General features: G+C 39.3%; 1 protein-coding gene across 1 annotated transcript in view; it reads left to right on the forward strand.

The window, feature by feature from the left end:
- AVEN (apoptosis and caspase activation inhibitor) overlaps positions 1-25,558 on the forward strand; it is a 196,047-nt gene that overhangs the window by 168,704 nt on the left and 1,785 nt on the right. The window contains exons 4-5 of the mRNA XM_078151639.1: positions 13,863-13,933; positions 23,403-23,498. Coding sequence (XP_078007765.1) covers positions 13,863-13,933; positions 23,403-23,498 — 167 coding nt within the window. The remainder of the gene's footprint in view (positions 1-13,862; positions 13,934-23,402; positions 23,499-25,558) is intronic.

Consider the following 25,558-nt stretch of genomic DNA (forward strand, 5'->3'; position numbering starts at 1 on the left):
GGCTGATTGAAACCTTCTGGGTTACATGGCAAGAGCAGGTTCTCCTTCCAGAGTTCAAAGATGCCTCCATTGTCCATCTCTATAAAGGAAAAAGGAAACAGACCATCCTGTGGCGGGATCTCTTAGTCATTGTTGGCAAGATTCTTAATCTTGCCTTAATAGGCTAATCCTTCACCTGGAAGATAGTCATCTACCTAAGAGCCAGTGTGGCTTCAGAAAGGCCCAAGGAATGATTGACATGGTGTTTGTTGCCCAACAACTCCAGGAGAAATGCCTGGAGTAGAACAGAAGGCTGTATACAACATCATCAACCTGACCCAATGCCTTTGATGCTGCCAGTTGTGAGGGCTTGTGGAACATCATGGCAAAATATGGTTGCCTGGAGAAGTTCCTCAGTGTCGTGTGCCAGTTTCGTGATGACATGCTTCCATGGGCTCTGGATAAAGGACAATACTCTTACACTTTCCCAGTCACACTATGTAGAACATGATATAAGAATGTAGTTTTGTCTATCTTTTTGATGTAGGATTGCAGTGTCTGGATTCCTCTCTCTCTCCCTTCCTTGTAAAGAATTAAAAAAAAAAAGACTAATAATGAAGCATACTATCTGCCTCCAGAGAAAGAACTGATATAGTTGAATACAAACTGAAGCATGCTATTTGTCACTTTTTCTTTCATTCTTTTTCTTTTATTCAAGTCTTCTGTATGAAATGACTAACACGGAACCGTTTTACGTGATTGCACATGTATAACCTACATCTAATTGCTTACCATCTCAGGGAATGGGCGGGGGAGATAGGATTTGGAATTCAAAACTTAAAAAAAGTTTAAAAATTTGTTTTAACATGTAATTGGGCAAAAATAAAAAAAAAATTAAAAAGTACCACCTGATTGAATTAGGAAATAGCAGATGCAAAAGATTTTATTAAGCAAAACTGGGCTGGGTAGAGACTGGCTTTCAAAATAGCACCTGAGTTATATAGTAAAAACATTTTTTCTTGAGTGAAAAAAGTGAGACCTGGGTGGAAAAAAGATTAATGAAAACCCAGGAAATGTATGTAAGGCTTTTACTCATGCTGTCAGATAGGTTACTGAGTGATCTTTGATAGGAGGAAAGAGTTGAGTGTTTGGAGGAGGAGTCTAAGGAAGATCTGAATGGGAGTGGCCAGTAAACTGGGGTGAACAGGACTCCTGGGACCTGGACAATGGAGCCTAGCTAGGATTCAGTGTGGGAAATGGCCAGGGGTATATGGAGGGATAGGCTAGGTTAAAGGGAATAGAATTGGGAGATTGGGTGTAGCCACAAAGAAAGGCCAGTTGATGGGATTATAGCCTCAGGCAAAAGCCAGCGATTTGGCCATGTGAGGAAGTCCAGGGTTTTTCCTTTTTGGGATTTAGCTCCCGTCCTCATCATTCCCCCCCTCAAACAAATGGGACCCAAATTCTTTTGAGGTAAGGGGCAAAGATCTTGGCTTCTGAAACTGCTTCCTGCTGGCAAAGGGCATAGAACTGTCCCTGCCTTGAGGGGATCCCAAAGAGGAGGTTGACTGGAACAGGAGCACAGGCTGCTTCCAGGGAACGATGGGGGGATATTGGCTGGTACTTGCTGTTTGCTAGCACCTGTAGGTGAATGGCCTGTAGTCTGGAAGACACAAATCTGACAGAAAAGACTGCAGGGCCCAGATATAAAGCAGGGACTAGATTTAGGGCCCAACTTTGAGAGGATAAAACATCCTTAGCTCTGTTTGGAAAACTCAGTTTTCCAACCATGCAGTATCAAATCCACCTCATGGCCAGACTTAGGAATAGCCAGGTGGGTAACATTCCTTTTCACAGGAACATAATGGGGAAACTGAGCCTCAAGGATCCCATCTTAGACTGAGGCTAAAACTGTCCTCTCAGCTTTTCCTAATGCTCAGATTATTGATTATCGATGGATTATGATCTGTCAGACAACTCAAAATAAAATCCTAGGAGCTTTTACCTCAAATAGCAAGTTTCACTAATCACAGCTTAGGAAAAACTTTTCCAGGATTTACATCTCAAATTTAAATTTGTCCTGGTATAAAAAGCCAGTCGTTGTTGATTTCAGTGTAATTGCAAATTCTTAGCAAGCCATAACCCAAACAAGCTTTTCAGCTAGTTTGCACATTAAAACAATAACCAACAAGAACCAAATTATTTTAGTGGTAACCAAATTATGAAAAGTTGCATGACATAACTGATACAAGTTCACCAATTTGAAACTTGAAATAAACCCATTACCAATTAGGTGACTTCAGTTTTATTAAATGCACTTCCAAATTACTTTACACAGAGAATCAATATCTCATCATTAACAGTTAAAACTACAGCTGTAAAAGAATGTGCTTACCCAAGTTTGGTGCCCCGCCTTCCTTTCCCAGGTGGGGGAGGGGGAAATCAAAGGTGAAACTCTCTTCTCCTATGACAGGGATTAACAGATACATTCTTAACTCAAGGGAAGGGAGTGACTAGGTTGTACAGGTGTTTCAAAACTCCTTAATGATCAGTCACAAAACCTCCAGAATATGCCAAGATATTTTTAGAGTTTAACTTTCCCCTATAACCTCCATGAAGGAGGATTCAGAGGTGAAGAGGGAAGGGAGTAAATGAACTTCAGGGAACCAAAAAGCAACTGCAGTTTTCCCCAATTCCCTAGCGTTGAGGGAATTAACAGAATTGAACATACACTTCCAGACAGGGCATCCATCCTTGTCCTCTATGCTGTGGAAGGTGTACCCAGGTCCTTAGCCTTGAACCGACCCAGTGGAGAGTCTGAGAGCATCAGGCCCAGTGAGACACAGTCTCATAACTGTCTGCCTGAAAACCACCTCCAAGCCTTGGTGCTTGGAGAGCGACCCTAACTGCAGAGCAAGAAAGGAGGTGGGGGAGGGGGAAGGCTTACACTCCTTCCAGTCTTTCTGGAGAAGAATTTGGGGTTAGGCAGTTTCCCCATACGGGCCACAAAAGTGATGTGGTTTAGGGGTTTAGAGGTCTTGGGACCCCAAAATCATAACACAGGGGTCTTGCCTAAAAGAATTTGATACAAGCCTTCTTTCAGCCAAAGACAAGGTTTATTAGAACCTCCATCATACTGGGCAGGCTCTTAAGGAGTCTGAGCATTAGTAAGCTATTGGTTTATTGGCTAGATTATAAGAATCCCAGCCGGAGCTAGATTTTAGGAATCTGAGCAGTGGCTAGATTTTAAGAATCTAAGCATCTTAATGGAGACAAGATAGACCTTATATACAGAAAGCCCATGGGAGCAACCTAGGAATGGTCAGTAAACTGGGGTGAACAGAACTCCTGGGACCTGGACCTAATGGCCTAGGGAGAATGGAGCCTAGTTAGGATTAAGGGTGGAAAATGGCCAGGGACCATAGGGAAGACAATGGAGGGGAGATTGGGTGTAGCCACAATGAAAGGCCAGTTGATGGGATTATAGCTTCAGGCAAATGCCAGAGATTTGGCCTTGTGGGAAAGTCCAGGGTTTTTCCTTTCTGGGTCCCAGATCCCAACACCATCATTTAGCAATTTTTTTTTTAGGCAGTTGGGGTTAAGTGACTTGCCCAGGGTCACACTGCTAGTAAGCATGGTTAGCATTCTTGATGTTAAACAAAGTAGCCTTGAAAGGCAATATAAATGCAAATTATAACCTTTTTGGCAGACTTAATTTTCAGTTAATTTAATTTGGCACACAAAAACTTCAGCAAGCAGAAGTCTATAAAACAAAACCTTTTCTCAGGCTGTTTGGGGAGAAATTCCTGTCAATTCTGTTAAATAGTTTTTCATCTGTAGATATTCCACATATTTCCAAATCATACCAAAGAGGCTTTCATTTGAATTTGAGAAGCACTTGAAATTACCCAGTGATATCCTCTATCATTAAGAAAAAAAAAAGGCATTAAGTTGCTGTTATAGGGAGAAATATCTCCTTTCTGAGGTCATGTGGCAAATAAATGCTACCAAACAGCTATTTACTACAATGCAGAAATTGTGGAGGTTTTGTTATTATTCTCAAGCATAGGTTCAGGCCTTAGAGAAAACTTGAACAATTAGTAGGATTCTGACAAGGCCTCTTAGAGGAAAAATTATGTCAGAATGGCAGAGAAATAATTCACTTATATGTTGTAATCTTTTACATTCCTCTTAGGCCATAAAAATTAAAAGATAGATTTTTAATCTCATACTTCCTTCAATGTCATAAAAGTTGAACAAACTTATTTAAACAGTCATAATCTCATACATCCCCTAAGGAAACAAGCCTGTCAAACAAATTCTGTATGTAAGCTAAGTAAGTTTATAGATTAAACTACATTTACAGAATTGTTGATATTTTTGGCTTCTTATCTAAGGAATGCTTAAGGCTCTTAAGTAAATTTTCACATCCCATGGGACAGGTTTTGGTCAGGTCAGTTGAGGTGAGGTGAGGTTAATATGAACCAAGAGGTAAAGGAGGAATAAAAGGAAATAAAAAATTCCCATAACAAACATTCTGAGAACAAAGCTCTCTCTGGATTCTTAAGGGACCCCTAAGATAAAAATGTCTTAGTATGAGGCATCATTTTCTGTAGTAGATGAGTATTGTATTGGTTTGATGTTTGTATGCGTACACATGCAACTGTGGATAATTTCTACTGGGAGTTCCACAGATTTCCAGCTGAGCTTTGGATTCTTTGTAAATTGCTATGTCACTTGCCTTTTATTCACTTTCTAATTTCCCCCAGAGGAGGACAGAGGGACAGTTAAATAGAAAGGAAATCCTGTGGAGAAGAGGCCAGTAATACCCACCCATTGATTGAGGAACAGCTGCCACTGATGGGGCACCCGGAGGTAGACAAGGGGTGGCAAAGCATTGCTGTCATGACCAAGATCTCCACTCAGACTCGGATGGAGGCAGCTCATGATTCTGGGAATAGTGGCAACTCCCAGACCACTGGCCCTGCTTCTAGCCCTACCCATAGCCATTGTGTGGGACAGCAACCCTAACCCAAATTAAACTCAGAGACTTCTCAAGGGGGAAAGCAAAGGTTACCTTTATTACAATCTGGGGAGATGGCTGTCTGCTCCTTGGATACATATGGAGAGAGAGAGAGAGAGAGAGAGAGAGAGAGAGAGAGAGAGAGAGAGAGAGAGAGAGAGAGAGAGAGAGAGAGAGAGAATAACAGGGGCCACCTTATAAAAGCAAATCTCCACCATGCGAAGTCTTCACCTACCACTATCCCTTACCCCCTAACTGGGGGTGGGCTTACATTTTAAGCTCGAAAAGTTTCTTCCTATCCCCTTAACTGGGAGGTGGGGCTTACATTCCGGGCCCAAAATTTAAAGACAAGGAAAGAGTTGGGAAGCCAAGGGCAAACGCTCAGGTTGGGGGTGGGCCAGGACTTATTCTTTCTGTTACGTGCTTAAAAACAGGATCTGAGTGGGGGAGGATTTTGAAAATAATAATCAAATATTATTGACCTTTTGAGGAGGCTTCACCTCTGAGAGTTCATCTCTCACACCATTATCAGGGGGGAGGAAGAAAACAAGCAGGCATTTGATAAGTGCTTACCATGTGTCAGGCATTGTGCTCAGCACTTTACAGACATCCTCACAGCAAGCCTGGAAAGTCGATACTGTTATTATCCCCATTTTACAATCGGGTAACCAATGCAAATAGAGGTTAAGTGAGTTGCCCAGAGTCACGAAGCCAGGAAGTGTCTGAGGCCAAATTTGAGCTCAGTCTTTTGACTCCTGGTCCAGTGTTGTAGCTGTTATACTATCTAGCAGGGGAGAAGGAATCCAACATCCTTGCCAATGCCATTGTTTCACCAAATGCCACTGACAGTACCTTCCCTCCCCACCTACACTTGCTCTGCTTCCAGCCCAGCTCCAACAGTCATTATCCTGATGGCTATTTCAGCCCCTTGCCTTCTCAGCAGCTTAGCTACTGAAGACCTGGAAAAGAAAGTTCTCACTCTCAGAGTTCCTGACAGAGTATGAATATGCTTTTTATCATTGAAAATGACATTAAAAAGATATATTATTATCTTTTTTGCTGCTTTACCATAAGAACCATGGGGCTTTCTTACCGCTTTGCAGTGGAAACCCCTCAATTGCATGGTCTCTTCCATTAGAATGTGAGCTTTTTGAGAGCAATAAATGCCTTACTTTTCCTTTTGTATCCCCAGCCCTTACCATGTACTTTGCACATGGTAAATACCGAATGAAAGCTTTTCATTCATTTATGGAGTCTAGAGCAAATTTAAGTTATTGTGGTTTTACAAAGTCTAATTGTTTTAATTTGTTAGACAAGAAAGTTAATTTTTTTTTTTGCTTTTTTTTTTGGTGAGGCAATTGGCGTTAAGTGACTTGCCCAGGGTCACACAGCTAGTATCTTGTGTCTGAGACTGGATTTGAACTCACATCCTCTTGACTCCAAAGCCAGGGCTCTATCCACTGCGCCACCTAGCTGCCCCAGACAAGAAGTTAATTGCCAGCAATTCTAACTAATGGCTGATCGAGTCTACTTGTGGTATAGCTAGCCATTTCCCATGTTGCTTCCTTAAATGTCAGAAGCAAACCAGAGGTGACCAAGTCAGAAATAACCTATGTAGCTTTAATTCTCATGGCTTCACAGTGAGAAATAAAACGAGCAACTTGGTATTAAACTGTAGAGATGTGATTATTTCAGGATTTGCTAAGAGAATGGTATTGAGGCCTGATAGAAATGTTGCAGAATTTGTTTGAGTAACCAAAATAGGAAAATTTACCAACTTTCAGAAGAGATCATATGCCAAACCATTGACATTCAGGCTGAGTAAATTATATAGGAACAACTGAAACTATCTGGAAAGAGTCCCAGGCAGAATGGTAGCTGGCACTGACTGGTGAACTCTAGACCCATTTCTGTCTGACAGTTTTTATTTTTATTTTTTTTCAGGAATCTCACATCTCCTGAGATAGACATCCCTCCCTTTTTTCTCTCTTTATTACATACGAAAAATGATCCTGGGTTAGGACTGGAGCATTACTGTTCACAGTCCACATCATTGCATGATAAAATTGAAAAGTATTGGATATGGAAAATCCTTTTAATCTCTCTGAGTATTAGTTTTTTCCTCAAAAAAAATCAGCTTTGAATCCCAGCTCTTCACTGCTTGCCTCAGAGGACTGTTAAAAAGAATTGCAGTGAAGTACGTTAAAATGTTTTATAACCATAAATTGCTATAAAAATGTAAGTTGAGGTGGTATAGTGATTGGAAAATTGGACTTGGAATCTTGAAGACCTAAGTTCAGATTTTGCTTTAGACACTGCACAGTCTTGGGCAAGTCATTTAATCTCTTTGTACCTCAGTTTCCTCATTTGTCAAATTGATCTGTAATACCATTTACTTTATAGGGTTCTTGTAAAACTCGTATGAGATAATATTTGTAAAGTACTTTGTATACCTTAAAGTGATAAATAACAGCTAACTTTTATTATTATTTTTATTGCTGGTGTTTTTGTTGTTGGTGGTGGTGGTCCATAGTTTTTAAACCTGGGCCATTAGGTTCCAGACAGCAAATAAAGGTACTGACTTAACACTAACGAATCAGTGAAACAAAATTTTGTTTTTCAGACATCCCTATGATAAAAGAAAAAGAAGAAAAACCTATGTGAAAAAAGAGAATTTGTCCTTTTGTGAGGACTTTCCGTCCTAGCTTAGGAATTTACTATAGACATTGTTGATTTGAAGTGAAAGGAGCTAGAGGTAGTGTGGGACAATGGAAGGAGGACTGGATTGGGAGTTAGACTCCAGTTTGGTCAGTTCACTTATTTGGACCTTATTTTTATCAGTTGTAAAATGAAGGCATTGGACTAAATTATCTCTAAGCTTTTTTTAATCTCTAAACCTATGATCTATGATCTAAGATTCAGATCTTGACTTATTTCCTGTGTGACTTTGGACAAGTCAGTTCTCTCGGGGCCTTAGCTTTCTGTCAAGTTCTTTTTTGTTGTTGTTTGCTCATTTTTCTAGCCTGTTTTTTGACTTTGAACTTTGTGTTAAAGTTGGTCTCTGCTCACCTGATGTGGGAAGGCACTATCTCAAGCTTCAGGCTCTTTTGTGCTGCTATTTTCAGAGTCGTTATCCAGGTCTGCAAGTTTTTGGTGCTTCCAAGGTGGTGTGAACCTGGGAGAAATATGGTCACTGCCATTCTGGTCTGTGCTGTGGTCTTTACTCAGGAAGGGTCCCTGGTTTCCTGCAGCCACAAGTGCTTGTACTTATCCCAGTGATCAGGGCCCTTGTGCCCTTGTGACCAACCATTAACACTTTTCTCCACCCTGGAACTGTGATCTAGAACTGTGTATGCTCAGTAAAGTTGCCAGTCATCACCAGCTGTACCCAGTGCCAGCGAAGGCTCCCCTATAATCTCTTTTTTACTAGTTGTCTGACCCCCTTACCATCTCTGGGCTGAGAGCTCCCAAAAGCTGCTGTTGGTGTTGCTGCATATGTAGGCTCCAGACAGGCCTTTATCCTGGTGCCACAGACTTCTGTTGACCCCTTTAAGTTTTCTTAGGCCAGAAAAATGTCTCAACCTTGACTTTTTGTTGGCTCTGCTACTCCAAAATTTGATTTGAAGTGTTATTTTAAAGTTGTTTAGAGGAGAATGTTTGGAGAGTTAATCTGGGTGGCTATCCCTAATCCACTGTCATTGTTTTGATGGTTTGACTTATTACTTTTCCTTCTTCTGCTCTCTCAATTTAGTGCTGAATGACATGTTTTAAAAAATAATACAAATCAATTTTGCCTTTAGAATTTTAAAATAATTTGGTGACAGGCCTTTGAAATAATTTGCAATAACCTGGGCTACAGTGGGAATGGAGAATCACTGTCCTCTGTGTTTATTAAATGTTTACTAACCTTTAATGTATGCTAACTGCATGTGGTTGGTCACTTTGCGTTGATGCCAGTCCTTTCCTCAGGATCTTCTAGTAACTTCCTGATGTGCCAATCAGGTCTGCGTTTTTACTTGACTGCTTCCGTTTCCATCCTTGGACTGTTCTGCTGTGTTCACAGGCAAATTTGTCCATGATCTCCTTTGCTTAATCAGTTCTTGTTTTCAGGTTTGAACTTTCTGGAAGAATTTTGTACTAGTCTTATCCTGAGAACAAGTAGACTGAAATAATTTACTGCATTGTCAGGTTTTTAACACTTAAGTTTTCATTAACAGCTTTGGGAGAAATGGATGAAGTTCCAAATTCTGGAATGGCAGTGTTATTATTCTCTCATAAAGCATAGAAAATTCTTATGAATACAGTTTTTAGTTCAGTAGCCAGTCTAAGTCCATGGGTGTAGTTCTTTGATTTCTTCCATCACATCCATGTGGTGCTTTGGGAAGATGGGTACCTGCTATTGTGCTGTGCTTGATGTGGAAATCTGATGTTTTGGAAACTTTGAGGCATCACACCTGGTGGGATTCTTACTGAGCAGGAAGATTGGTTTTCCTATTTTTGTGTTTACATCATCTTTGGGTTCAGTCAAGTCTTATTTTATCAAGTTAGTGAGTTATACAGCCCTACGCACAACCAAAAGGGTGCTAAAGCATCACTAGATGTTGGCAATGCTTTGTTTTAGGATAAATGTCTAACTAGGTGCTGTTTGTATCTAAAAAGGAAAAGAGTCCTTTTCTTTTGGTCCTTGATTCCACAGTGATTCCACAAGCATTCCTTTTGCAAAACTTAGAGTTTTGTAGTATGGAGGCATTTTGGCATCTAGCAGATTGAACTGTGGATACCCTCTGGATCTACCTTGACCTTGTTGCAAGACAAGTGGACTTGCCATCTATCTTGACTTCTCTCTCCTTAAATCATGGCATCCATTATGAATGGGTCCAGAGAGAGATGGAGAAATTCCTTTTATCCAGTAGCCATTGGGGTGACAGTTGGAGCAGTGCTGCATACCCCTCTTTGTCCCATGGAGACAGTGGAGAACTCCATCAAAACCCAGCCCTATCTTTGTTTGGCCTCCAGTTCAAGCAAAGTTCTTTTCATGGTCAAGAACAGATTTCAGAGACTTTGAGGAAGATGGATACTGACTATAATAAAGGTGAATTGTAAAAATGGAACTTATTAATGAGTCATTAACTGTAATTAGACTGAGTAATCAGCTCGGAGCATAATGGGGATTTTTGTCATTCTTATGGTAGTCTTTTTGCATTGGGTGTCAGATTAAGGAGCTAGAACTCGTATTATGAGAAATACCTTTAGATAACCAGGGTTGACCAGGCCTACTGTAATCAAACTATTGGCAATGTCCAGTGCTAAGTTCAAAGTGGGTAGGTGGACCAGGCAGCCTGAACTTAGTTTTTCTCTTCTGTTGTCCAGGTGCACCTAAGATTGAAGTTGAATGAGATACTTATACAACACTCCCTCTACCAAAGTGAAAGTTATTTCTTCCTTAATGCTGTTTTTATGGTTCTTTCATTGAAAATTGACCCTTGTCAGTTCGTTCACTCACAAAGGTGGCTGTACTGGGCAGCAATTAGATTTTTCTTGCTAAAATACAAAGGATGGGTATAAATTTTTACACTCATCCCAGATCTGTGACTTAATTTTCATATGTTTTCCATTCTGGAAGCAGAGTTGCTGTGTAAAAAGGATCTGGCAGTGTGGAGCCATAGATTTTAACCAGGGTTAGAGTGTGTGTGAAGGCTATTATAAGAGTCTTTTCCGAGAATGGTGGAATAGGAATCCTGGCTTATACTTAATGCTGATGATTGCATTTCTCACTTTATGAAGTAGATATATATTCCTAACGTTTGTATAAGTTAAATCATTTTATTGGAGCTGTTTAATGGAACACCATACTGAACCTTTTTTTTTTTTTAACAGAAACTTTAGTTGCAAATAATGCTTTTCTTGTTTATCTACTTTGCAAGTTTGAATTTTCATCTCAGTCCAAACTTACACAGATCTATAATCTCATGGAAATGAGTCCTCCCATCAGTGGTACAGATTACAACCCACCCATGCTTTTTCATGTGGTATAATTCCAGTGCATGTCTGACTATAATTACACCACAAAAGGTCCACGCAATATGCCGGGGACTTTCTTAACATGACTTGGATAACAGGACAACATGTAGGCTGTCTTTGTCACTGCCTCTTCCTGGATGACAGACTCCCCTCTTTTTCTAGTCATATATCATTTTGGTATCTTTTATGCTTTTGTGTGCAGTTTCTCGGTAATAAGCTGCAGCCATTTTCACTATGCATTGCTCATTTGCCCTTCCACTGAATCTTGAGTTTGATTCCTTGAAGGCTGTGGCACTCAATTTGTACCCATAAAGCATCACTAGAAGAATATCAATGTTAAAAAGGCAAATTTTTGTTTCACTGAGAAGCTCAGAGTGATTGAAAATTCTATGTGTGACTTTATTTTTTCAGTGCAATTTGGTCTGCTTTATCTTATTCAGTTTTGGGCTCATTTATCTATCTAAGGTGTATGAACATATTACTAGGTTTATAGATTGTCCATTCAGATCCGTATCAGATGTTGACATATAAGCAAAAATTATCATGGTAGTTCTGCTTATACTTATGACATTGCAAAATGAGATGACCCCATGTCCCGTTTTTCTTGGTTTGGGGCACTCAAATCAACTCTGCCAACTCTCTTATTTGCCTTTTTAAAGTGAACTGATGGGGTATGGGCCCAAGCTGAGACCTTTGCCCCTCACTTTAAAAAGAATTTGGGTCCCATTTTTCTACAGACCCTGGAAAACCCTTGAACTTTCCTTGAATCCACTTACTTGGTCAAGGAAGTCTCAAGCTGTTGCCTGAGGCTGTAAAAGGCCACTCAACTGGCCTTTTCATGCCTGGACCCAGTCTCCCAATTCTTTGTTAACCCTTTGTTAAGCTTAGTCTTCCATTGTCTATTCTCAGATGGCCCATTCAACCTCCCAGGCACTCCCAATGAGATTCTCCCAGGTCCCTCCCCCAGTCACCCCAGCTTCAAGATCCTCCCTAAACTCCTCCCCTGGCCACTCCTATCAAGACACTCCTTCTTCCAGCCCCTCTTCTGATCACCCCAAACTACTTGGCCACTCCTAGATCCCTCCCATAGTCTTTCTGTACATATAGGCTTGAGACTTACTTCCTCATGCCCTCTTCTCCTTAGGAGCATCACAGATATTCAGATTCCTTAAGAATCTAGCTTATATGTCTCATCTTTAATAAGCCTTGTCTTTGATTGAAGGAAGACTTGGGTCAAATTCTTTATGGTAGGACCTGTGTGTTGTGATTTTTGGGATCCCCGTACCCCTAAACTCTAGATTTCAACAGAACCTATAAATCATTTTTTCATTTACCTGCAACTTCTTATACCTTTTGGTCACATGTATAGTGAGTATCAGTATTTATATAATTCAGTTCATCTAGTAATGTGTTCACTCAGAGAGAAGGATTTTACATTTAGAGCATGAATATTTAATGGTTGTAGACATTCCAAAAACTGTGATTCTTAGGATCCTGTCCCTTTTCCCACTACTCTGCTTTAATTACTGTGATTTGCACAAACTGAGAGTGATTTTGAAATTTTATCACTTTGTGGCCAGCATGTTGGTGGTGAATCTTTCTTTAATTAGCTAGGCTTGTCCTTGGACAATAGGGCCAGTCTTTGCTGAAAGTGACTCAAGACCTTTTCCGTTATCACACAACTCTTGTAGAGATCTTTTGTAGTTCATTGGCATAGCTTTCAAGAATCCGTGGTCACTTCCATGATAAGGTTTTATTTTGTGGTGGATCAGTCAGCGAATTGTTACTGAGTACTTGGAGTGTGTTGAGCTCTCTCTGCTGGGCAGAGACACTGTGCTAGACGCTATTGGGGAGCACTAAAGAAGTGGAAAAGACAACATGGTGTATTGAAAATAGCAGAAGACTGGGAGTCAGGCCTGGAGTTCCCTTTGGCTATCCTCATTTCACTGTAAAAATAAATATTTGTATGTTGGATTTTTTTTCCTCTTCAAATGAACTGAAACTTGGCTTCCCTCCTGGTGATAATGTATGACTCCAATCATTATCTTTCCATCTCCTACATGTGGTCAAGAGAGAAGATAACATATTTTTTGCTTTCTATTTCTAGACTGTTTTTTCTGTCACCATTCTTCAAAGAAACTTCTTTGCAGTTCTTCAGAGTGATTATTCCACCAGTTGCTTTCCATTCTTGTAGTCATTTGTTGACTTCTAGGATATCCTTTCTAGTGACTTTAGCACCTGGCTCACAAGTCTTCATTTCTACTTTGTCCTCTGCTATTCAGTGACTTTAAAATTCTTCTTGTTGATTATTCCAACACTCTTACCTCATGGTTTCTCAGTCACTATAAATCTTTGACTGTGTCCTACTTGAGTTACATCTTAAAAATCACTATCCTTTGAAATCACCTCTTCCAACACCTTGAATTCTGAAATTTCCTTCCTTGTTCGTAATCTCCTGTCTTTCCAGCTCTCTTAATTCGTATTGAGCCTACTCCTCGGTCTTCTCTTAGACCTGTTGTTCCTTGCCCCCTTCTAGTTCTCCATTTCTGTTCTTTTGTTATTTTTATCCTTTGCCCCAACTAACTCAGTTATTTTAATGATATGCTTGCATTGTTTATTTTCATTTTATATGCTCACAAATGTTTCTCCAGTAGTTCAAACAAGTGCTATGGAATTTGAATTTTGGTAATGAGCCATATATTTGAATTGAATTGAATTGAATTGAATTCCACTTTTTGGAAATATAAGTTTTGCTTTAGGAAGAAAAAAGCACCTTGCTGAATTAGAAGTGTTTCTTTGGCTTTCTTAATTGGAATTGTATTCTTTGTTTTGTCTGCAGGTGACTCCTTCTCACAGTTTCGTTTTGCAGAGGAAAAAGAATGGGATACTGAAGTTTCATCTCCTAAACAAGTAGGTTGCCTTTTTCTCTTCATGCAATGTTAATATATCCAAGAGTACTTATTTGTTTAACTTGATTCTTCATGTTGAAATAATTACTAATATTAATTTAATGCCTTAAGGTATACAACCCACTTTCTTCACAACAATACAAGTATTATATCAATTGTATAGATGAGAAAACAGGTGCAATTGGTTGTGACTTGTCCAGAGCTTGAATTCAAACCCAGGTCTCCCAGTTCTATCTCCAGTATTCTTTTCTACTGTATCTTGCTGCCCAAGTAATGGAAAAGTACAGATTACTTCATTAACCCTGCTACTTCAGACAAAAGTATACCTTTTAGAAGTACTTGAATTATTTGGACCACTAAAACAAAAAACCTCTATTATTTGCATAATTCAGAAGGGTGGATCTGATCTCAAAAAAGTTTGGATTGAGGCATGTGAGTGGCTCTCCTTCCAAATACTTTAATGTCTTTTTTTCCTGTAATATTTTAAGGCAATGCTGGAATAAAATAATTCAGTAGCTTAAAATACACTCCATCTCTTCTTTTGCCTATGGTCTATAAAGAGACTTATGACATAATGTTAACACAAAATGCTATTAATGTTTTTCAATGAATGGTCCCAATACCTAATGTGTTATAATAATTCTAATAGTGTTGTGTTTTTTTCCTATACTGAATTTTTCTTTCAGAGAGCTCCAATAATTTGTCAAATAGGATTTTACCAAACCTCACAATATAGGTTGTTAACAGGTATTCTTCGGTATCTCAGTAATGGCTACATGGTAAATTATCAGGGGGTGCTTATCTCCTACTTCTTTCTAGGGCTAGACTGATAATTAGTCATAGAATTTTCTAAGAGCCTTAGAAGGATTGTATTGGTTCACTCAACAGAGGGGGCCCTAAATTCCAGCTCTACCATGCTGCAATGATGACCTGTCATATAGGCAGGGAAAAATCGATTGTGGAAATGATCACTCAGCACTTTGCATAAAGAAAATACCATATCTGGTGTAGGGGGGGATGATGATGAATTATTTGGCAATGGCAAGCCGTGAAACAAAGAAAAATGTCTATCGTAAAAATGTGCTTCTGCAGTTATAGAGACAGAGGAACATAATATAGGGCAGAAGCTGCTAAAAATCAGTTTTTAGATCATCTGCAAACTGAAACGCACCAAATGAAATTGATTATATTTTAACAGATAGAAAAAGGAAAGGGTAGTTACCAATGTGCAAATCATTTTTATCAAGCACCAAAACTCTGTGGATCTTGGGTAGCTTTCAACTGTGTTTAACTGAGGACTTACTTCTATTACCTGTTACCAAGGAACTAAAAAAAAATGGCAAGATTATCTCTAAGCATTGATAGACATTGACTGAGACTATCAAGAATGGCTTGAATTCTTTAAAAAAAATTATACTATCCACTAGTTGGTTGATTTAGATAAATCGATAAATCAATTAATTAACAGATGTAAATGATGACATATACTCTGTTCACTACTTAACAATCTTCTGCTGTCCCACTTTCTGTCCTTAATTTCCTCATGTATCTGGATTCTGTTTGTACTGGTCTGTCTGTTCTCTTGCCCCCTGAACCTGACCCACATTATCCTACCTCTGGACCTTTGCTCATAGTATTCAGTGTGCTGAGAATATATCGTCCCTCTCTCTCTTCCCTTCTTGAATTCTTATGCTTCTTTTCAAGCCCAGCTCAGATACCGCCACTTCCATGAAGCTTTTCCTGATCTTCTTGGTTAGCAAAGACCTCTCCTTTGATTCTCACATAGACTTTGTAATGCAGTTTGTAATGTGTTTGTCCTATATATAATATCGTGTATTATAGTTGCCATTGTCCATTATTTCCACATTGGTGTGTAAGTTTCATGAGGATACAGCTGTGTCTTATCTAACTTTGAACCAATTTTTCTACCATTTAACATAGTATGCTATACCTAATAGGCACTTACTAAGCATTTGTGGAATTAATATGAACAATAATTCCAGAAAAATTTGGACTGTATCTTCAGTGACTCATAAGTACTGACTATGAAACTGAAGGATGTTGAGCATATGAAATCTTATGACTCTGAAAGAGAAAAGGAGATATGAGAAATGTACATTTGACTATATACTATATGGTTAAATATGTAGTGTGTGTGTGTGTGTATATATATATATATGTATATATATATTTATTTATTATATATGCTATATAGTATATATAGTACATACTATATACACTATATACTTTATGCTTAAAAAATAAGATTAGATTTTTAGGATTTGATGTATAATGTCAATAGTGATGGCTTCTTGGCAAGAGATTGAGTACATTTCACAAAAATTTGGAGGATATGTTTCACAGGTAGACTGGCCACCTTGAACATCATATTTCAGGTACCCTCTGTAGCCACCGACTTCTCCACAGGGTTGACCTTGCCAGGGCCTACCTCCCTGAGCAGCTGATGTTCAATGGGACAACCAGGTCAGCTCCAGCTGAGGCCAAATACAAAAGGCTAATGATAATCTATCTGAAGGTATTCATGGTATACCCTCCTCCAACTGATTCTAAACTTCCAATTGTCAAAGTTCAAATCCTATTTTCTATCTCCCACTCCCTTTTCCCTTATTCCTATCCCCATTAATCCAGCCCCTCAGACTTCCCATTCTAAAGCTCTCCAATTCTCCTACTGTGTTCTCTAGAATGGCTGTTCTACAGGTAATAGATTTACTTTCATCTTAAACCTTTTCATTTCTTGTTCCTTTCATCTTCTTGCACTCACTGAAACATCCTGAAACTAGCTGCTTCCTGATAACACAGCTTCCCTGGCTAACCTTTCCAGCTCAGATTGCACTTTCACTCATAGTCACCCTCCCTCTGCCCTCATTGGGTTACTCATTAACCTCTCCTTCTTTGAATTTCATTCAATTTGTATTTATCACCCAGTCAAGATTCTGGTGGCTGTTGTCTAATGACCTCCAGAACACTTTCCTTCCTTCCTCAGTGACTCACAGTCTTTTTCTCCTTCTCAATTCCTGCTGTCATACTAGGGGACTTCAGCATACCTATTGATACTGCCTCCAACACTCCCACTTCTCAACTTACTCAGTTCCCATGACCTATTCCTCTATCCCACCACAGCTACACAGAGATAATCATACTTTTTTGATCTTGCCATATCTCACAGGTGTTCCATAAATTCTGAAATTCCTTTATCTGATCGTGAGCTGTTGTTATTCCTTCTCTCCTTCTACTTTGCAACTCTAAACCTTGTCTTTGTCCTTGCCTCTTTATTCTATCAAAAATTTTGCTCTGCCAAACTCCAGCCTTGAATTATTCCACCATCTTTTGCCATGGCTCCTACTCATGGTCTGTTGAATTAGGCTGGAGAAAATCACAAAAACATGCTATGTCCACTAAAAATTTGTTACGTAATCTCAACTGGGGCCTGAATGCAGAAAGGCAGTCCTGGTGCATCTCCCTAATCAAGCCATGATCCCACCTACCAGAATGGTTTTCCTAAACCTTTTAATCCCTCCTCAAACTTCCTATAGTTCTCGCTCCCCCCACTTTCTCAGTTGAGAGGCTTGCCTCATATTTCATTGAAAAACTTGAGGCCATTGGCTAGGATCTCTCTCTTCTTCCTTCTTCATCCCACATCACTCAGATGGCCTTCTGAAATTTTTTTCCTTTGTCCCGTTATACATAAGGAGGTGGTCCTTCGCCTTGCCAAGGCAAACCTCTATACGTGAAGAGATGAGCCCATTCCATTCCTTCTTCTCCAACAGATTGTACCCTCTGTCATCCTAATTCTCTTACTGTCTCTTACAGTCTTGCTTCAGTCTCCTCCTCTGTAGTGACTGCTCTGTCCAAAGATACCAATGATCTTTTATTTGCCAAATCTAATGGCCTTTTTTCCAGTCCTCCTTCTTTCTGACCATTCTGCAGCCTTTGAAAATGTAGCTCTTCTCCCTGATACTGTCTTCTCTCTAGTTCTTCCCCAGTTCTCTATCCACCTGACTGCTCCTTTTCAGTCTCCTTTGTCGAATCTTCCACCAAAATATACCTTCTAACTATAGGCATATTGCCTAACTATCTTGTGCCCTCTTTTCTCCTTGTATATTATTTTTCTTGGTGACTTCATCAGCTTTCATGGATTCGGTTATTATCTCTTTGCAGACAATTCTCAGATCTGTTTGTCCAATCCTAACCTCTCTCTTGACCTCTGAGAGTCTTTCATCTCTCACTGCTGCCTTTTGGACAATCCTCCCATCTTCCTAACTTCTTTATTACTGTCAAGGGTACTACCATTCTTCTAGTCACCCAGGCTTGCAGACATTCTCAACACCTCACTGTCTCTCACCTCCATATCCAACCAGTTGTCAAGTCCCATTATATGCATCCCCTTCTCTCCTTTGACCCTGCTCCTGCTCTGGTGCAGGCCCTTATCACTTCAAGCTTGGTCTGTTTCAGTAGATTTTTGGTTGGTCTCCCCACCTCTCACTATTCCCATTTACACTCCACTCAGCTGTCAAATTGATCTTCCTAAAGTACAGATGTAAACATATCACTTCTCCCTAAACCCCCCATTTAGTAAACTGCATTAATTCCCTACCTTCAGGACCAAATGAAAAAAAAAATACTCCCTTTCAGTTTTAAAACCCATGTTTGTGTTTTAAAGCCCTTCAACCTGGCCATTTCCTACCTTTCAAGGTCTTCTTACAACTTACTCCTGTCTACATACTTGGTCACCAAGTGATCCTAGCTTCCTTGCTGTTCTTGCACCATGACATTCTGTCTCTAGACTTTAGGCATTTCACTGGCTGTCCCCTAGGTCTGGAATTCTCCCACTCCTCATCTCTGCTTTTGACTTCCCTGGCTTCTCAAGTCTCAGGTAAGGCTTCTGTAAGAAGTCTTTTCCAGTCCTCCTTAATCTTAGTGCCTTCTCTCTGAGATTGCCCCCAACTTTTTCTGTATATATTTTGTTCATACACATTTGTTTGTATCTTTTTTCCTAATTTTAAGTATGAACTCTGTGAGAGCAGGAGGTTGGCTTTTTTTTTTTTGTCTTTCTTTGTATTCTCCAGCACTTAGCATTGTGCCTTGCACATAGCTGGCACTTAAATGCTTGTTGAACAAGAAGGCTTTAAACTGAAATTTCAGCAGAGGAAGAAGATGCCCAGAGAGTAATGGATAGCATTTTATATAGCACTTTAACTTTGCAAACTGCTTTATATATGGCATATCATTTGATCCTCATAGCAGTCTTTGAAGTATGTTATCTCACAGATGATGAAATGGTGGCTAAGAGAGCTTAATGACTTGTCCAAGGTCATATAGCTGATAAATGTCTGAGGTAGGATTTTAATTCAGGTCTTCCAGGATTCCAAGTCTAGTAATCTATTCACTACATCACCTGCTTGCCTTTATCTATAAGAAAAAGATACTATGGAAGATAATAAGCATGGCACAATAAGAAGAATTATAATGGAGAAATTACCAAGTAATTCTCAGAAAAAATAACCAAAGAGATGGTTGGGATTTATGCTTTTGATATATCAACACAGAGTAGGAGTAATGAAATCAAATTTTGATTTTAATATTAGGAGATAAGTGATAAAGAAGAATTTTTCTAAGCACAGTATGTGCTGAGATAAGGACTGAAAACCCAAAGAAAAAACACAAATAGCCCTTGCTCTCAAGGAGCCTTATATTCTAATAAATGTTGTTGGTATCACTGAGACTTGGGTAGTCTAAGACACAGGAATGTATTGTCAAAGAACTGTATCACCTTATTCAAAAGGAATAGATCTCATAGGGAAGGTAGCATTGTTTCAAAGTATATACTGTTATGGAAATCTGTGAATCTGTGAAGCATGGTGGAAAGAGTTCAAGTGAGAATAAAAAAAGAGAAACAGGAGTGAGTATTATAGAAATGTGTTCTGTAGATCAAGGTTCCTTTTTTTTCCTTTTCTCTTCTCTCCTTGTCACCTCTCTACCATACAGGGGAAAAAAAGGCAAAAGAAAAACAAATTCTTTCTAATAAATATGTTTAGTAAAGCAAAACAAATTCCCTCATTAGCTATATACACACATATGCATTTATGTTTCTATGTGTATATATACGTATAGACATATATACACACATGCAATACGTGTGTGTATATACACACATGCATACACACACGTATATATATATGTTTTTATGTGGGAGTCTCATTCTGTACCTTATCACTTTCAATGTTGTTTGTCTTTAAGGTTTTGTTATTATATAAATTTTTTTCCTGCTTCTCTGCTCATTTCATTATTCATCATTTTATGTCTTCAAAATTGTTTGTTTCTATGATATTGATGTTTCAGGATAAATCATTCTTCTGGTTCTGCTTATGTAAGTCTTTCTGTCCCTTGGAAATCATCTATTCACAAATCTAGCAAGAAGTATAACATTTCCTCCCAAAACTGGGAGGGAATACTGTCCTTTATGCCACCTTTTGTCCCTGAAGAGAGCAGGCTCAAACTTAAAACAGTTTCTACATAGCACTTGGTTCTACTACGTTCATGTCCAAATGAGACATTAGTGACAGATGGGCCTATGTCTTAGCTATTCTTGGCCTAGGTCCTGAATGTCATTCCTCATTCCTCTTGGCCTCAAAGCTAGACCGGCTGGCTGAAAAATCCAGCATGGACTTGATTCTTTGACTTTAAAAAAAGTCATAGACTCCAGTATCCTTGACCTAAAATGAAAGAACAAATGCTGACACAAAGAACTGAGATTTGTCTCCATGGGCCACATGTTAGTCTTGGATGGAGAAGGCTTGAGGCCTTTTCCCGCAGCAGCGTATTTTCTCTTCTCTCACCTGAGCTCCATCAGCCAGAGTCAACTAAAGAGAAGGACAGGGTCACCTAGTGCCATTTGAATATACTCTAAGTTCCAGCTGTGCAGCCGCAGTGAATCATAGAAGCTCCTATTCACTATGTGATTAGCAGACTGGAACCAGTTACAGAATACCTATATGTGCTTCGAAATCCACATGGGATTTACATCAGTTGATCATTCTGCACATACTAATAAGGACTAGGCAGTCCCCCATTATATCTATTATGCCCTCTTGGCTTCATGCTAGCTCAGGATGAGATCTTGTTGTTCAGTCATTTCAGTTGTGTCTGACTCTTTATGACCCCATTTGGGATTTTCTTGGTAACGATACTAGAGTGGTTTGCCATTTCTTTCATCAGCTCAGATGAGGAAACTGAGGCAAACAAGGTTAAGTGACTTGCCCAGCAAGATTTGAATTCAGGTCTTCTTGACCCCACACCTGGAGCTCTATCCACTGTGCACCTAGCTGCCCATTATAGGTGCTTAAGAAATGTTGAATTGCATAGAGTATAAATTCTGCATTCTGAAGAAAAGAAATTGAGAGTAATTGGAAAGAGTCATAGAAGATAAACATCTAAGTGTAAACTATATTCTAGGGCTAGGCCCTGGGCTTGGCTCTGGGCCTACAAAGCAAAAACCAGAAACCAGTCCATACCTTCAAGAAGTTCACATTCTCCTAGGGAAATAAAACATGTAAGATAATTTGCAGATGAAGACAGTACTAATAACTGAGGGAATTGGGAAATGCTTTGAGTAGGAACTTGGTTCCTTAGTTGAACTTTGAAGACAACTTTCTCAAAACAGGAAATTAAATAAACACCACAGACCAGAAGTCATAACATCATATTAAAACATTTTTTGAGGGTTTCACTACAAAGAGCACAGTATATTTGGATGATAAAGACTGGGATGTGTGTAACCAGATTGCTTTATTTCTTGAATTCTCAATGCAAAGCTGGATGGGTGGATATAGGAAGTCTTATTCAGTGGACTGTTTGATATATTTGAAGGATATCCAGTTTTGCTTATGAGTGTATGGTATAGATGGCCTTTTAAAATTATTTAAATTCTCTTCAATGTTCTCTTTTCCTTTTTGCTTTTGTTCCTGTCCTCCTCCTTCTACACCCCAGAGATATAGGGATTTGGGGGGAACATAAAGAGAAAAGAGAGGTGAAATAGAAAAGAGAGTTGAGCAACTAGGCCCACTGAGATTCTTCAAATAAGGGATTCTTGACAGGAGGGAAATCTGAGCCAGGAGAAGGGGGTACAGTAGAGTCCCTATGATGCTTTCCACTTGAAAGAACTGTATTCCATGTGTAACGTGGGACCTTTGGACATGGATGCTTGGGGAGTCAAAGATTCAGTATCTTTCTTGGGATGACCATAAAAATATTATTGTATAACTTAAACCAGGAGCTTTCATACATTTCTAGAGGAAAATTTGTCTTAAAGAAGAAAAAAATGATTATTTTAAATTTACTCAAATTCTTTACACTCTTTTTTCATCCATTGAATATCTAAATGCTTGAATAGTATATTCTTAGCACTGTTCTGGGTATTATGTGGGATACAAAGATACATTATAGTTAGTCTTTACCCTTAAAGAGCTTACAGTCTAGGTGGCAAATATAAGACACATAAAAAAGTTAAATAACAATATGAATTAATGAGTGATATGACAACAGCATAAAAGATCTTCAAGGGTAGTATATGATAAGTGCCAAAGGAACACAACAGTGAGTAACTGCTGTGATTTCATAGGAAAGAGAAATCATGGTAGAACACTTCATGGAGGAGGTAGGATTTGAGTTGGGCCACATGGAGGAGTAGGATTCGGATAGGAGTGGGAAGGGTGTTCCAAGTGAGGGAAACTATGTGGACTAGAAACAAGCCTGATAGATACAGTGGCCTTATTTATCACATGTATGTTTTCATTGTAATTTTGATTTTGACCATTCTAACGTTTGTGGAAGATTTTTTATGGAAGGATAGGTTATAGGTTCTTTCTCAGTCCCAGTTGTCTGCCATCCAAATTCAGCTAATGGAAGTACATGTAACACTTGCTCAACAGACTGCTGTCTGTCCCCAACCAGGCCTCAGCACAACTTTATTTATAACAGCTGTCTCTGTGTCCCATGGGACTCTGAGGCTTGTATACTGAAAGGGAATCTGGATAAAAGGAGCTTCTGATTGACTTGATGAAGTTGTCATCTGGATTGTGATTGAGCCAGTGATGCCAGGAGATTCCTGTACAGCCAGGGACTTTGCCGGAACTTCCCCTGCTTTTTTTTTTAGTACTTTAGTATTTAGTACCCCTTCTCTTTTTAGCACTTTTATTTGCATCACCTTTAATAAAAGTTTTTTTTGCTCCCATTATGTGGTACTCATCATCTTGGTCCTGCCATAATTTGAACCTAGGTCGTCCAAGGTGACAATCATGAATTTTTGGGTAGTATAGAAAATAAGGAAGAATCTAAAACAAAATCACTCATGAGTGATTAATTTATATAGTTGCTTCCTGTTGCCTGCTTTCCTTTTATTTTCAGGAGGTTATTATTAATCCTCATATTCACTCTGCCATTTTGTGCTGCAGATCTCAGCCCTGTTTGTGGACTGTGAGTCGCTGGTCCAAGCCCTTCAAGAACTGCCTCTGTCACTCCGGCTGAATGTGGCTGCTGAGTTAGTCCAGGTAACACTCCTTCAAACACAAGAGAAAGGAGGCCCCATCTTCCCAGTTCTCCTGCCAAGAGTAAATGCCTCATGATATTGTTTTGGATCCACTTTTGCCATCTCTGATGCTTAATGCTTCATCAACAAGTTGTTGTATGCATCATAATTTATATTATCCAGAGGCTGAGGGGACAAGTGACTGTGATCCTTCCTGCACTACTCTTTTCTTTCCTTTATATTTGAAGCTCTGCAAAGAATATCATCTTTGCCCCTACAATGGGTTTTTGGGAATGGGGGAAGGACCACAGGGTTAGGAAGAAGAGAGTCACAGACTTTTTGACCTAAAAAGGCCTAAGAGTTCACTTTAGTCCAAAGAGAAGCAATTACCGGCTGGGAAGGTAGAAGCCAGAGCTGATAGGAATTGGAAGTCAGGCAAAAGACCGAGTGAAAAGACACATAGGGATATGCTGCAGCAGAGCTGCTTTTGTTTACAAGGGACCACATTTGTTACCCACTGAAGTACAACTACATGGCAAAGATGTTCCCTGAAACATAAAGGAAGTTGTTTATGTTCTTTGAAAACATGGGCTATTGCAATGGGGAAGGTATTAGAGTATATATATATAGCTTTGAGAACAGAACTTTAGAAATTTGGTAAAAAAAAAAGCTCTTAAAATAAATCTCATGGCACTTGAATAATGATCATTGTGATTGGTACAGTATCAGTGTGGGAACAGTTACATATGGAGAATTAAAACAAGGAGAACAGAGGCTGATTATGGCTTCTATTTGGAACACTGGCCAGCTCATCTTTGTATTATTCATTAAGTGTCCTGTATTCATTTTTCCAGTGACTTATTATGGGTGACATTCACTTTTTTTAATGACACAAAGATTTATGCATAAAGACATTATTGAGTAAACACAAATGTAGTAGATAGATTGTACTACCAAAGGTAGCTCTGGCTCTTCTTATGGAAATCTTGCAGAGTGCAAGCTGCAAACCCTTTCCCTTCTTCTGTAAGTTATTTGTAGAACCCCATTCAATCTGATTCAGTAGCTGAGGTGGGGGGAATGTTTGATGGATGTATGCAGGTTAGTGTAGAAAGCCTTGACTTGAGGGGAATGTTCAGTTCACATGAAAAAGATGTAGGATTTTTTGTTTTACTGCAAACCTGATATATGAGCCAGAGATATCAAATGGCTGCTGAAAACAACAGTAACCACACCAACCAGCCAACCACCTGGTGCTATCTTAGGCTACGTTAATTAAAGTGTGTGGCCAGGAAGGGGAAAGAGTGGTCTTGTGGAGGATTGTATTTCATTCTGGGCACCAAGTCTGAGGAATATACTAGAGCTGCCTCAGACAGGCATGAGTAAGAATGATTAATTGTTTTCTTATGACATAATTTCCAGAGACTAATTGCATGGGGATACTTAACTTGAAGAAGAGAAGATTTAGGTGGGACATGATATTTGTTTTCAAGTACCTGGAGGGCAGGTGGGCATGGGGAGGGGGCATTATGAATCTTATTCCTGTGGATCAGAGGGCAGAAGTAGGACCAGTTATAGGAAAACAGAATCTAGCTCAATTTAAGAAAGAATTGTCTGATTATCTAAAACTGCTAACTGTCCAAAAGCTGTCTAAAAGTGCAGTGGGCAGTTTTTTGAGACAGTGAACACTTACAGTGATGACTGTCTCACCGTGAGTTGGGAAGGTTTTACTAGATGAGCTTTCAGATCTCACATATCCTAATAAGATACCATAGGTATTAAATGAATCCTAAGGCATTTTTGCACATGGATTTGCATTTGCATTTGATTTCTCAAACCAGTTTTGACATTTAAATAGTCTCAGCCAATTTAAAAAGGAACCCAACTGTGTAGAAGAGTAGATGATGGGTATTCATAGTACTAGAGAAAACGTGGCTCCCCTCAATTGCTATTTTTACTGTACTATTTAGTCAGGAGAGGGAGGCAGCAGGCAGCCCCTCTTGTTGTGTTCCCACTTGCGAAATATAGGCTGGTTCTAGGTGGTTTTACGAATTCTCTCAGTCAACTCAGTTCTGTGCTTGGTTC

This window comes from Phascolarctos cinereus, unplaced genomic scaffold (genome assembly GCF_003287225.1).
Source record: "Phascolarctos cinereus isolate Bilbo 61053 unplaced genomic scaffold, phaCin_HiC Scaffold_3;HRSCAF=262, whole genome shotgun sequence".
Taxonomy (NCBI): domain Eukaryota; kingdom Metazoa; phylum Chordata; class Mammalia; order Diprotodontia; family Phascolarctidae; genus Phascolarctos; species Phascolarctos cinereus.